We start from the raw sequence: 14,913 nt of genomic DNA, 5'->3' as shown, positions 1-14,913 counted from the left end.
CTTTAGCCCACAATAGCCATTCAACATTGTCATCAAAGGTTAGGAAAATGGAGGATTAGTGGAATCGGCTCTTCTGGTTTCAGGTTCCAGTTAGAAAACTGAGTGGGCTTATTCATCTCACATGGGAGTCTTGTGAAGTGTTGTATACTGTTCCCTCTTCCTCTATACTCCTTCTTTCCAGTTAATCTATCTTTTCTTCTGCTACATTTCCTTCAGATGTCCCAGAAGGCTTCAGTGTGAACCAACTGGACGAAGCCAGAGAAGGTGGAGACCTCCATCTCACCTGCTCAGCCAATAAGTACTTGTACACGGCACTGTCATGGCAACAAGTAAATGATACAGGGGAATCCCATCACCATGCCCTGAATATTCATCAGCCAATATCAGGGGAGTTCTCCAACTCTCTGGTCCTGCTTCTAAGCAACCTAACGGCCAGAGACTCTGGCACCTATAGATGCTTCACACGCCACCTCATCACCGGGCAGGAAACACACCTGGACACACAGGTGGTGGTCACAAGTAAGTTATCTAGGCTTTATGCTTTTGTATTGTTTTCTATTGTTAACATCTGAAAGGTTAAAGTAACTGGGATTATGGCAAAGTTTATATGTATTTTTTTCTATTGATGTTTTATTAATACTGATCTGCAGAAAGTTCCTTCTTAGATTAAAGGACCCACACAATGGAGTGTGCCTTTTTTTTTTTTTTTTTTTTTTTACTATTTCCACTACTCACACCACTTTTCTTTTCTTTTTCTTTCTTTCTTTTGTATTAACTGTTTTTCCAAATTTTATCAATTTAAATTTATATCTGCTTTTGTAAAACTTAGATGAACAAACTGACAAACAATATTTTTAAATCTGGCCTTCTACAATATTTATTTTTATTCAAAACCAATTCTGGTTTTTAAAGTTTAAAAATGAAAATTAATATTCAATAAAATTGAACATTAATGTATGTTCTCTGTACTTTAATTGGAGATTTGTAATAGTTATGCAGCATTTTTAGGACATTTTCAGTTATATTTATGATTTCCTCTGTGTAAACTCACAGCGTCTTCATCTTGCTATGCACTTGCGTTGCACATGCAAACAAACACCCACACTCTTGCACAGAGGTCTTGCTGCTTGGGAATCGGGTCCCCCTCAGTTTCCTGGGGCCCCACCCTACTGCAGCTTTGCTCTCCAGCTTAGCACCTCTTTCACGTGGGAATGAGCTCTTGTCTAGAGGAAGAACACACAATGGTACTTCCCACAATGCCACATTTACAGGCCCCTGCACAGGGCTGAAGGAACAATCAGCCAATCAGACACTGTCAGGCCCCGGCCCCCACGGACAATCATCAATTGTTGTTTAGGGGGAAGATAGGAGAAACAACAATCAGTCGCCATGGTTAAGTGACTTTTTTCGTGTCTTTTACTGCTGTTCTCAATACAATCAGGACGTAACACATCAACTTCCTCCCTTAGGATCCCCACAAGGGAATTACTCGAGAGACAGGGTGACCAAAAGGAGAAAAATAGTCATTGGGTTATAGATAGAGGAAAGGCAAAGAAAACTTCAGCCATGGGGTTATAACATTTAGGGAGCATGAAGTCATCCGGTCAAGTATGTGTATTGTAGTGTGCATGCATGTTATTGTGTTTACTGAAGGGTCTAAAGCTGTCCTCATGATGACAAAATACATTGTTACTCCAGTTTTCAGTCCCAGACATTCTGAGAGGTAATAAATGGCGTAAGAGTATATCATTGCTTAAAAAGACAGTGAACAAAGTGAGGTAACAAATCCAAGTTTGGAGGTAGGTTGGCAGTTTTCCTGGGAAACAAGGAGGCAGAAATTGCTTTAAATCATCCAGTCCATATAGTGAACTTACTATATAGCTTTTACTGCCACAGTACTAGATAAAGTAGATGGAACAATCTGGTGACCCCTGAGAGTTAGACTGGATAGATGCATACAGTCAGTTAAAGAAGAGATGGAGATCAGGAGTGCCAAAGCCATGCCCACATCCATCAGACATTTGTGGAGAACAGAAATTATGTTGAATTTCCATTGGACAAATTACCTGAAATACATTGCTAAGCAGAAGTTCTATATGCAGATTATACACAGCGCCATTTAAAGCACTGACAGCTGAATTGCATAACGTTATTGTCTACTGTTTATGAGGTTGAAAAATAACTGATTTCTGAGGTGTATTAGGTAGAAACCAAGCAAGTAGTGAAGCTGATTTCTCAAAAGCACTTAGCTACGTCCACTCGCTTGACCTCCTAAAGCTCCTACAGTTGGCTTACGAGTGTCAGAACCAGATCATGGATGAGGTGGAAAAAAAATTATGTGGACTTGTGAATTATACTGTGTATATATGTGTGTTCTTTCAGTTCTGGAGCCTCCTGTGTTGCTTAGTAATTTGACAGACTGCACTGTTAATGTTAGTAGCTCTGTGACCCTGAGCTGTCCATCTCAAGGCATCCCACCCCCAATCATCACATGGTACAAAGATGAACATGCACTGCTGCAGGGATCAGGTAGAAAAAAAAAAAAAAAAAACGAAAGAAAAATCTAAACATGATCACTCACTGGTTTTTACAAGTTATTCACAACATTTTAAGGTATCATCATATCACCAGAAGATGGGTCCCTCCATATTGACAGAATCACAGTGGAGGACCAGGGTCTGTATACGTGTCAGGCAACCAATGAGAGGGGATCTGCAGAAAGCTCAGCCTATATATGGGTCAATGGTGAGTACAGTATGTTTTCCAGAAGCATGTTGTCTTTTCATTGGCTGTTTCTTTAAAGCTGAAGATGGTGCACCTGCATATATGGCCATGTCCGACTGTGCATTGTTCCCTGTTCATCAAAACAGACCTGAGGTCTGGATGTACACATGTGTAGTACAGTATATCACATTGTTTTTATGCTGTATTTATACACAGAGATCCGTTTTGTCAGTTCTATAAATGGAAGATGATCCACGTCAATTTCTGAGTAAACATTGATCAAAGTAGATCTTAACATAAACGCACTCAGCCTTTTGTTCAGTTTCCCCCATTAACACACCCACACAGACACACACACTAACTTACACATCCGGAGGTAGCAGAGGAGGAGTTCCCTGGAAGCTGTAGTGGCGGACTCCAGGTTTGGAAAGAAGAGCAGCAGTGTGTGTGTGTGTGTGTGTGTGTGTGTTGTGTTGTGTTGTGTTGTGTTGTGTTCTGATCAGCCAGGAAGGAAGCTGTCTCCCATTTTTATTTCCTCCGGGAAGGCCTATCCTGCATCATCAAGGGGCTCCACATTTTAGTGAGCTAGGCATTTCTTCATCCTCCTATTAATAAAAAATAATAATAATACAATAAAAAAGGATAATAATAAACTGGAGTTAATGACCAGGTTTGATGGTAGTTTTACAGATTCTGGTGTGAAAACAGGATAATCAAAATTAAATTGGAAAAGAAAATCAAAACATGAACCACTCATGTGAAAGAATTTATTTAATCTAATTTAATCTCCTCAACCATGTGTTATGACAAGAAAAACTAATGTAAAATTGATTTTTGATTATCAATGATGCACAGAGAATTAAAAATTTTTGCAATTTATCCTAAAATTCACTGATTGAAATAACAGAACTCTTCATTTTTACTCCTAAATAAGATTATTCTCTTCTGAACTAAACTTAAAATCAGTGTCGTTCTGTTTGTGTCTGGTTGCACAGGTGAGTCTGAAGCCTTGTTTCTGGAAATTTCCACTCTCACTTGTACCTGTGTGGTGGCCACTCTCTTCTGGCTCTTGCTCACACTCTTCATTTGGAAACTGAAACAGGTGAGGGGACCCAATAGAATGTTAATGGTTTTAAAAAAAATATATATACAGTATGGATTTGCTTTTTTTTATCTTTCTTTTAATTCATCTGTGGATATTAATTCACCAATATTTTTCCTTTTGCCTCCTCTTTCCCTCTCAAACCTTTGCATTTGTTTATATTTGTTTTTTCCAAGGAAGTTGTAAAGTATGTGTGACATGTTTTCTTTATGGTTTAAAATTTGTATATTTGAACTGCTGTACAAATTACAGACCTAATAGTAGCATAAGCAGCTTACACCTTTGCAGCAGTTTTTGTCTTTTTTTTTTTTAGGATTAAGGATTAATTACTTTTTTTTAATTAACCTCTTTTAGCAAAAAATAAATAAAATGAAAAACAATTTTAAGTTTGAATGTTTAGAGGATGAAAAGAAATAAAATCAGACTATAGACTGAACTTTACTAGATCACTGAAATAAATGTATACACTTATTAATCCATTACACAAAGACAGTTTAATTACATTGGTATTTAAATAAACTCTAATAATACCATAGTTGTGATTATTATTGATCTCTGATATTTATCTCCACAAGCAGGACTTTTTCTTCATGCTTCTTGATTTCAGATAATACAAAGTTTAGCTTTTTTATTCATCTATGTTTGCCTATTATTTATCCTCTCTTTATTCTAATAAAAGAAGTTCATAAGCAATGTGCCTTTTGATTGCATACGCTCACATTTTAAACTTTGAGGTTCCTTTTGGCTCTAAAAAAATCATCTCCATAAATGCCACTTCTCACAACTTACATTAATAAAGTTTTCACAGCAATTTCTTCATATGCTCTGCATGTGAAATGGTTTGTTTAAGCTCACCTGGATCTTTTTTTGAAGGATAAATTAAATGTTATTAAATACTCTCTTCCTTTTTGAAAGTCCAACAACTCTAACACCAAACCGGAGTATTTGTCAATCATACTGGACACGGGAGAGGGGCCAGTCGAGGAGCAGTGTAAGAGACTGCAGTATGACCCCAACCAATGGGAGTTCCCTCGTGAGCACCTTAAATTAGGTATGCTTCTTTAATCTTAGAAAACTTTTTAGTGTGGGGTTCTTCTGTGAGTTGAGACTATATACATTTTGGGAATTCAGTGAGAGGGGAGGGAGATGTTTAAGATCACATAACTGATACAAGAATTTTCTCATAGGTCTTATCTGATTACTATTGGGAGTGACTCTCATTCCATTAATCAGACTCTGTCTGTGTTGTCTGTGGTGAGCTAATCAGCTCCAGCATGTGGTATTTAAACTGTGTTTACTGGAAGTAATCAGCTCCCACTATCATCAGGGTGGGATTTGGTTAGATGGAAAGTTGATGAGGTCTGAATCCTTCTAGTATCAGCTTCTAACATCTGGAATGGATACAAATAGTAATTAATTGACACAACTCCTGTTTCCTTGTCATCCCCACTCTCACATGGTCTCTTTCTGTGTCAGGAAAGCCTCTGGGCCGTGGAGCCTTTGGCAAAGTGATGCAAGCATCTGCTTTTGGTATAGGTGGGGTCACCAGCTGCAGGACTGTGGCTGTGAAGATGCTCAAAGGTAAAAACTACATACTTTCCTTAGTTTTTGTTACTATTTTGCTAGAAAATTAAATTACAAATACAATTTTTGTCACTTGGTATACTTTTCTACTTTTTGTCCACCAGAGGGAGCCACAGCCAGCGAACACAAAGCTCTGATGACTGAACTGAAAATCCTCAACCATATTGGAAACCATCTAAATGTGGTCAACCTACTGGGAGCCTGCACCAAACTAGGAGGTGTGCGAGTTTTTTTGTTTTGGGTTTTTTATGTCCTCTTTATTTATTATTATGTGCACATGCCAATTTATGAGTATGTTTGAGCTGTCATTTCTTATACATCCATGCCTTCATACTTGGTACTACTCTTGTTTGTGTATATTTGTTTTCTATGAGCACAGGACCACTGATGATTATTGTTGAGTTTTGTTGCTTTGGAAACCTCTCAGCCTTCCTAAAAAGCAAGAGAAATGCATACATGCATGACAGGGTAAGTTTTTCAACTTCCTTCCGTAAAGATAGTGTGTTGATAGCCTGTTTCTTTACCAAATAGGGCACTGAGGTGTACAGATAGACTATATGTATGCCTGCGTGAACTGTATGGACTGCAGTTTCTTGTGGTTGAGAAAACAGCAGAAATACCCCTTTGAGCTGTACACACTTGCAAAATCATACTCTCAAAAACTCACTTCTGTAATCCTTTTGTGGCTCATAAAGGTTATCAATTCTAAAGCAGAAAATTTTACTTCCTTAATTTCTTCAGCAGTTGACAAACAACAAACTTTTGACACAGAAGAAAATAGGTTTTAGAATATTTTCCGAAACTGATAAAAAAATAATACTGCTTTTATTCTTTTCCAAATTCTTTTCCAAACTGTGATCTTTTACTCTCCAGTTTAAAAATAACTGATTTCTTCCAGTATCAGCTGGTCAGAGGAACAGTTGGAGGGTCATGTCGTGTCAGCAGTGTTTCTGACAGTCCGAGTTGTGCCAAAACAGAGTTTGAGAGAAATACAAAAGACGACGGCCTTGGTAAGACTTTGAACATAGTGTAAAATTTTCCCACATTTATAATCAAGCTGCTTTTTTGTCATGTCTCTCTCATTCTTCTTCCAGATCCCAAATCAGCCTCCAACTCCCCTCTTTTCCTGGAGGATCTCATATCTTTCAGCTTTCAGGTGGCACGTGGAATGGAGTTTCTGGCCTCTCGCAAGGTTTGACACCGTGCTACACTTGCTATGAACATAGATGCACACATGTGTGTCCTTCATATCATGATTTGTGTTTTCTGTGTGCCTGCATCAGTGTATTCACAGAGACCTGGCAGCGCGGAACATTTTGTTGGCTGACAATAATGTGGTGAAGATCTGTGACTTTGGCCTGGCCAGAGACATCTACAAAGACCCTGACTACGTCCGCAAAGGAGATGTGAGTACATGAGCAATCTGGTACCCAAATGAAAAGGATTGCATGCGTTCTTTGCCATTTGTTTTGTTTTTGATGACATGACATTTTCATGTTAAATCCCAACATTGCAATGCTTTCAAAGAGTACCCCTAAACTTTGGTATTGTTTTTGTAATCCTGTGCTCTGATTGGCTTACAGGCTCGTCTCCCTCTCAAGTGGATGTCCCCAGAGTCCATCTTTGACAAGGTGTTTACCACTCAAAGTGACGTGTGGTCCTACGGCATACTGCTGTGGGAGATCTTCTCTTTGGGTAAGAAATGTGAACTCATACAGGTAGTGGACAACATAAAAATAAACATAATAGGATGCAAAGCTCTGCAACCTTATTATTAGTATTATATTATTAGTAGCAACCTTATTATATATATTTTTTAATTTAAAGACTGCCAGGAAAATGTCAAGTTAAATTGTTTTATAAGTTGTTAAGGGTATGTTTACATACTAATGTTGTTAAGCTCATAACATAATTGCCTCAGTCATATTTTAAGGTTTTACAGGTAATGATGCAAGTCATTGTCTATAAAGATTGGTTGTAGTCAATCGGCAATATTAGAATAGTAGGGTTAGACAGATATCACAATTTAGCCAAAATATGGCTCAGGCAATAATGCTATGAGGCTAATGATATATTGTTGTGCATGTGTCTGTCAAACAGGAGCTTCCCCATACCCTGGCCTTCACATAGACGAGGAGTTCTGCCACAGACTCAAAGGAGGAACCAGGATGCGAGCACCTGAATACAGCACACCAGAGATGTGCGTTGTTTGTTTGTTTTTTTGTTGTTGTTGTTTGAACACAAACATGAGAGAAATGAGTCTTTTAACATTTACATTTTTCAAATTCCCCCTCAAAATTCTACTTATAAAGATTTCCTTCAAAGTTTATCACTTAACTAAGTGAAAAGCATTAAGCTACACACTCATTAAAGCTGGGTTGGGTCATTTTCTTAGAGGGGCTCTGGAAAAAAAATTCTCACTATCTTCCATAAATGTTTCACTCATCTTGTGTAAAAAAAATCAGCAGGGCCTCAAAGTTTCAGAGAGAAGGAGCCTCCATTGGCTCTCAGCAAATGGAGATATTCCTGCACATTTGCCCAGATTTTTGAAGGCTTGGTTTAGTGGTGCAAAATCCTGCACAAGAATGTGCTATCCCAGCACTGACAACAACTGCTACACTAGCTGTCCAGTAAAGAACAGTCTGTTTTATACAGACAGAGAGAGAGAATATTGTAGTCGCATCTTTTGGCAAAAACTGCATATTTTAACCAGCTGAGTGAATGAGAAGAAACCAAAAACAACAGTCTAATACAAGGGTGTCCAAGTCCAGTCTTCGAGATCTTCCACCCTGCAGCTTTTAGATGCAACCCTTCTCCAACACACCTGAATCAAATGACTGGCTCATTACCAGGCCTCTGCAGAGCTGAATGACATGCAGATGACATCTCATTCAAGTGTGTTGGAGAAGGGTTGCATCTAAAAGTTGCAGAAAGGTGGATCTCGAGGACCGAACTTGGGCTCCCCTGGTCTAATAGCACCATTTGACTGAGTTGTAGTCAAAACTACAAATAGTTCCTTAAGTGAAATGACTTCATGTGAAAGCAATAATGTTTAAGACAGATTGCACTATCCTCTCAGAACAACCAGCTGAGCACCAGATGGGACTATAAGTCATCATTCAAAAATAGACTCGGCCACCGAGATGAGCCTAAACCACACCTTTCCGTTTTCAAAGGTGTTGGTTTTGAGCTTCAGCACCAACGCATGTGATGCACACAGATTAACCAAACTATTAAAACCACTGTCAGTGTATAACACTCTTCATCTTGTAACCATACAATGCTCTGCTGAGAAAACCAACATCCTGGCATTTATATTCATGCTACTTTGACAATTGCCACCCTTGTAACACATTTTTGCAGAACAGTCACCCCTCTTCACAAGTAACAATGTTCCAATTAAGCCTTACATTTGACTTATTAAGGTAATATCACTGACTTTTTAGTGTATACACACTCACCAGCCTCTTTTTAGGTACACCTTGCCAGTACTGGGCTGGACCCAATTATGCCTTCAGAACTGCTTTAATCATTGGGACCATAGATTCAACAAGGTGTAATGACATGATAACATCACACAGCTGCTGCAGATTTGTCAGATGCACATAAATAATGTGAATTGCTTGTTTCATCACACCCTAAAGGTACCTGCAGTACAGCAGTAAACTCATTATGTTAAAAAATGTTTTTTTGTGGTCATAATGGGATTAACATGGTCAGCAACAATACTCAGATAAACTGCGATATTTAACCTTTTAAAGTCCAACCCAAGAAAAAATAGGGTGTCTGAAGTCTTTATTTGTCCATTTATTTTTAATATTTTTGCATATTTACCATTTATTACTTTGTGATATGTCACATAAATTATTGAAGTATAATTTTCTGGCTTTGGCTATCTACCAGGGGACAGAAGACAATTATCAGATTATATTCAACATGGCCTTGAACAAAGTTTTTACCATAAAGTGATGCAAAAGGTTTCGGAAACTGTTTGTATATAACAAATATGATAAATACAGCATTATAGTGTTAAACCATGATCATTTGGTGCTAATGAGCCCAAAGTGTACCAATAAAATGTCCTCCACAACACCCCAACCACCAGCCTAGACTGTTGATACAAGGCAGGATGGATCCATGCTTTCATGTTGTTGAACCAAATTCTGACCCTACCTCTGAATGTGGCAGTTATCAGACCAGGCAATGTTTTTCCAGTTTTCTGAGCCTATATGAACTGTAGCCTCCCTTAGCTGACAGCTGTGGCACCAGATGTGGTCTCCTGGTGCTGTAGCCCATCTGCTTCAAAGTTGGATGTGTTGTGCGTTCAGAGAGGATATTCTACATACCTTGGTTGTAATCAGTGGTTGTTTCAGTTACTGTTGACTTTCTAGCATCCCAAACCAATGTGCCCATTCTCCTCTGACATCAACAAGGCATTTTCATCCAGACAACTGCTGCTCACTGGATATTTTCGGACCATTCTCTGTGAACCCTAGAGATGGTTTTGTGTGAAAATTCCATTATATTAGCAGTTTCTGAAATACTTAGACCAATCTGTCTGGCACCAACTGTTACACACAAAGAAGTCAGTACTGAACTTTATTAACTTGCCTCCATATTCTGCTCAACTACGTTCCAAGCTTCCGTTATTGTCATCCCCCCAGCAACCGGACGTCTGCACCCTTCACAATAACGGCATACACACGACTATGAAACAAATACATTAGTATGTATTGACCAGTAACAGTTACTGTATTTCAACTTAAAAAACTTACCGTCTTTCAAAAAATATATAGATATTTATCTTTCAGAATAGATTCTCAGCAATTTAACTAAATAAAACAACTTAGTATTGTCAATGTCCAAAAGAAACACATTAGTCTGAATAGGAACTGTAATTAACAGTTTGATCAAGTTTCCATCTTCTTTCACTCAATGCCTTAAATAACTTGTACGTATGCCCCTTTTTTTGGTAAGGCAGTCTGCAAGTTGTTCTTTGGTGTTGTACCACACTTGCTCAACTTTCTGTGCCTGAATAAGTTCCTTGATGCCAGTTATCTCCAGACGGAGTCTTTTTGCTATGACTGACTCTGTAGACTTCAGTGCATTAGCAAGAGAATGGCTATCTGTGACACAGACTATTGGTGGAGCATGCTCAGCACTGCCTGTTGTTAGTTCAGAAAACAGGGTTGCCAGAAAAGGTGCATTGTCGATTCCATCAGACATTGCCAATGTTTCTCCAGCTAGTGTGTTCCTCACAATCCTCTTTACTCCCTTTGATTGCCAGGAGAGCGGTGCAAACTTTCCACGACCTCCCATTAGGAAAATCAAGTGTCCTCCTTGGGTGCCTCCATCTGAAAGATTACCAAACGAGGCATCAATGAACACCATCATCTTAAGAGCAGTGTATCCGCCTAAATGTTCAAAGTTCAAGACCACCTTCCTGGATTTCAGTTTGCACACTGTCCTATTTGTTTCATGGATTGTGTGCACAGTTGCATTTTTAATCCTTGAGGCCAAAGTGCTCGCATCAAACAAGACATCTGGTCAGTTCTGCCTTGTAACCCAGAGACTCTGTCCAACCTTGGACCTGAGTAGATCCTTTTCCTCTGCTGCTGTCATTAGTTCTGCTTAGTGCTGTACCACAACTCGGATCATGAGAGACAGCAAGCTCCTGCTTGTGAACTGTCCTCCATGTTGTCATCGGTGACCCCTGTCATCTTTTGTTTTTGGAGAATGCTTGTGTCATCTTCTGCATAATCATTAATGTGTTGATTTTCACTCAGTGTATTCACTTTTTTAAGTCTAAGGTGATGACCTGAATGAATGCATGTTCCTCCATGTCTGACAAATACCACGGCACCATCCTAACAAATGACCAGTTCACTGTCTTATAGTACACTTTATCACCTAGTTCATATCTTTCTTCTGTGTAGCATAACATTCTGCTTCAGTAAAGGCCTTTCTTGGTGCATGTAAAGCAGAAATGTGTTTAGTTACCCACTCACTTTATGTGGTGCCTTCTAAAGCTGGTGGCTTGTCAGTCAGGACAGAGGGCAGTTTGGGATTCTGTCCAAACACCAGCTGATTAGGACTGAAGCCATGTACATTCTGCAAGGTGTTCTTGGTCATAAGAGCCCAGTCCAGTGCAGTTTCCCAGTCACAAGTGTTAGTTGCCTTTATTTTCATTAAAACCTCTGTAAAAGTTTGGTTGTGTTGTTCCATGAGTCTATTGCTCCTCAGGCTATATGGTCCTGTTTTCTTTATTTCTATGCTGAAATTTCTGCCATATCTGTCATCTCATCATTGTTGAACTCCCCTCCATTGTCACAGAACAATTTCTGAGGTGCACCATGCACACTTATCCAGGCATAGATAAAGTGTTTCACTATCTCATATGGCTTTTTCTGTCCTGGCCTTCATTGTCCATATTGTTCACACAGTAAAGTCAAATTTTACACAGTGGCTGAACATCACTGCACGGCTGTTTTTCATATCCAGCACAGTTCATGCTTTTTTCATAGATGCCTTGCTCAGAAGCAGTGAAATCTTGGCTAGGACAATTTTATTTCAATATAACACTTCTTCTGTCCAATTTTGGCAGGAATTTTCAATCTTTTGGTGGCGATGACTACATTTCTATCTCCAAATCTGAAGGGTCTACATCTTCAACTTTGCATTTCTGACTTCCTCTGATTTTTCACTTATCTCACTTATCTTTATCTAACCATTCTTGCCCACACACTGAACGGGTTCACGCAGTTTCAATTATTGCTGAGCCAAAGCATTCTGTCATAAAGATCTCTGCATCAGTGGGTGACTCATTTGTGTACAGAGTAATGTTGCACTCTACATAATTTGCTTTATGATCTACAGTCACTTTGACTTGCTCACCTTGGTGGGGACAATCCTTGGCCCAGTGAAATGAGCTTTGACAAATGGTACATTTTGCTCTACGACTATACCTATCTAGGGGGTTAGTGCCAGGCAGGGGTGTCTTTTGTCTATCATTTTGGGACCATGGCTTGACCATCTGTATCTTATGTTCAGCAATATAAGCAGTACCCTGGTTAAATCCCACTGTTGAACCTGAATTTTTTCCTCCAAACATCCCTTTCAGTGCTGACTTCATTGAGGCAAACGTCAAATCTGCCCACGCTGTCAGTGCTAGCTGTCAGTCTATTACATCCAACAATGCCGTCGTATCTAGCAGCTTAAATGCTAATACTGCATCCAGAAGTTCTATCTTGTATTTACGCATTTACGTATATCGCTGCTCAAAATCAATGATATGGTCCGTCTTGGATACATTTGAGATCATCAAGTTTCACGAGTAAAGTGTTCATGCCAGTGTTTTTATTAAAACTGACATATTTCCATTGCCACTTCTCTTGCTCTTCCAAACAGCTCCAAGGCGACAGCAAGCGCTTGCTTGCTTTTTTTCGAGTTCTGTGACTCGGGACTCATTCTTCCAGCTTTCAGAAGGTTTTCCCTCATCGAAAGTTGGCAGACCTCTGTAGTTGCTAGCCATCCTTTACTGCCAATGTTACACAAAACAAAGAAGTCACTATTAAAGTTTAACACCAACTTTATTAATTGCCACTCACCAACGTTCCAAGCTTCCGTTATCGTCATCCCCGCGTCGCCCACCCCAGCAACCGGACTTCCGTCCCCTACACATATGACAACTATGTAACAATAGTATGTATTACCCAGTAACAGTTACTGTATTTCAAACTTAACACCAACAACCATGAAAATCCCTTAAATCTATTTTCATCTCATTCTGATGCTCAGTTTGAACTTTAGCAAGTCATCTTGACCATGTCAACGTGCCTAAATGCACTGAGTTGCTGCCATGTGATTGGTTGATCAGCCATTGGTGTTAATAAGCAAATGAAGCAAATAATGTGGCCAGTGAGTGTTTATATTAAACTTTCACTTCACAGACTTGTGTAGTTTTAATCTACACTAAACCCTCCCACAAACAGATGGCAAATAAACATCTTTTCCATGGCATTGCTCATTTAAATTTCTTATTCTAGCAGAGGAAAATTTAGGAAACTGTTTCCAAAATGTAGGTGAGGAAGAGCAAAATTTCAAACTTTGTGGTGTTGGCTGACATTACATAGAAAAGTAAAAGTACTTGTGTGTACAGTTACAGCACAATGCTGGCATGCTGGGAGGCCATTCCCTCAGACCGACCCACCTTCACAAACTTGGTGGAGATACTGGGAGACCTACTACAAGCGAGGGTGCAGCAGGTTGGAGATTTTCAAATCTTTCTGGGTTTTTTAATTTAACAAAATACAATTAGACAGATACAAATCTCTCACAAATGTGTGAAATCTTCTAAATGCATCACATTTAACTTTCTCTGCTGCAGGATGGGAAGGATTATATTCCTCTGGGATCTTCCATGAATGGAGAAATCAGTCGCAGTGAGGCTTTCAAAGAAAACCCGCTTGCTGTCACAAACTTGAGGTAAAGAAATGTTAGTACTCAACATGTTAGCCTGAGCCAGTACTGTTGGGAAAAAAAGGAAGTACATTGAAGGATGTGGGTGTGTGAGATAACCGAAACTGAAATCCAGGTTGAGGAAAAAAATAACAGAATCTCCATCTTGTAATCTGAATCCTGTCTGTCCAGCTACATGAGGAATATGGCCACACTTCAGACTTTTGAGGAACTGCCCAGTGAGGAACAAGACAGTCCTGAAGTAAGATGGCACCTTTCATCTGTTTGCACACAAACATACAGATAAAAACAAAGCCCCAAAAATAATGTCATTCTTGAGAATCAAGTAATCACATGTTGAACCTTGGTTGTAGGATGAGCAGAGCGACAGTGGAATGGTGCTTCCATCGGAGGAGCTGAAGCACATGAAGAGGATTAATACCAAGAACATGAAACTCAGCAGGTGTAGATCTCAAACCTGTCACAACTTAATCCTTGTTCTTTCTAGTCCAGACAGTAGTGAAATTGTATTTGCATTTATTGATATAGCTTTATATATCCCAGTTTGTACCTGAGAAGAAGAAAACGATGTGTTGAATATGCAGTTTTAAGAATGTACCAGACATAAAGTAAATCATTGTTTTTGCATTTAGGTTCTTTACCTTTGCAAAGTGTCAAGACAACCAGGTGCCTTTCCTGTGCAGTGACAACACAGATCTCCATGACGACAAGCCATCGATCCTGCCATATGACGGGGAGTCTGACAGGGGAGGCTCCCCTCCTCCAGATTACAACTCTGCATTTCTCTACCCCTCCCTTTAGCTTCTGTTTTTGTTGTATTCATTTAACAGCTTCATATAGGGTTGATGTATTTTATTCAAACGCTCAGAACATAATCTGCCTTTACACTTTGCTGTTTGCATCTTCTACCTCATATTAACTGCAGGTTTTTGCCTAATGTCCCCTTACCTCACAGAAGTCTTAACCTTCCAGTTTTTTCTGTCTTTTTTTTTTTTTTTCACTTTGCAAAAATTCACATTGTTAAT

General features: G+C 39.2%; 1 protein-coding gene across 3 annotated transcripts in view; it reads left to right on the top strand.

Annotated features, from left to right (window-relative positions):
- flt1 (fms related receptor tyrosine kinase 1) overlaps positions 1-14,880 on the top strand; it is a 40,507-nt gene extending 25,627 nt beyond the window's left edge. Inside the window, exons 13-30 of one of the 3 annotated variants that reach the window (XM_041968307.1) lie at positions 217-519; positions 2,383-2,529; positions 2,614-2,745; positions 3,720-3,826; positions 4,742-4,877; positions 5,303-5,407; positions 5,515-5,628; positions 5,790-5,878; positions 6,315-6,420; positions 6,505-6,602; positions 6,694-6,816; positions 6,994-7,105; positions 7,511-7,610; positions 13,569-13,674; positions 13,797-13,894; positions 14,060-14,129; positions 14,242-14,330; positions 14,521-14,880. In XM_041968307.1, coding sequence (XP_041824241.1) covers positions 217-519; positions 2,383-2,529; positions 2,614-2,745; positions 3,720-3,826; positions 4,742-4,877; positions 5,303-5,407; positions 5,515-5,628; positions 5,790-5,878; positions 6,315-6,420; positions 6,505-6,602; positions 6,694-6,816; positions 6,994-7,105; positions 7,511-7,610; positions 13,569-13,674; positions 13,797-13,894; positions 14,060-14,129; positions 14,242-14,330; positions 14,521-14,689 — 2,204 coding nt within the window. In that variant the 3' untranslated portion in view covers positions 14,690-14,880. Of the gene's footprint in view, positions 1-216; positions 520-2,382; positions 2,530-2,613; positions 2,746-3,719; positions 3,827-4,741; positions 4,878-5,302; positions 5,408-5,514; positions 5,629-5,789; positions 5,879-6,308; positions 6,421-6,504; positions 6,603-6,693; positions 6,817-6,993; positions 7,106-7,510; positions 7,611-10,697; positions 10,961-13,568; positions 13,675-13,796; positions 13,895-14,059; positions 14,130-14,241; positions 14,331-14,520 lie in introns of those variants that run through there. The other 2 variants (XM_041968306.1, XM_041968309.1) reach the window with 2 other exon arrangements.
- Positions 14,881-14,913: the final 33 nt, after the last annotated feature.

This window comes from Melanotaenia boesemani, chromosome 18, assembly GCF_017639745.1.
Source record: "Melanotaenia boesemani isolate fMelBoe1 chromosome 18, fMelBoe1.pri, whole genome shotgun sequence".
Classification (NCBI taxonomy): Eukaryota; Metazoa; Chordata; class Actinopteri; order Atheriniformes; family Melanotaeniidae; genus Melanotaenia; species Melanotaenia boesemani.
Note: the sequence above shows the minus strand (reverse complement) of the source record. Positions and strands in the feature narration are given on the sequence as shown.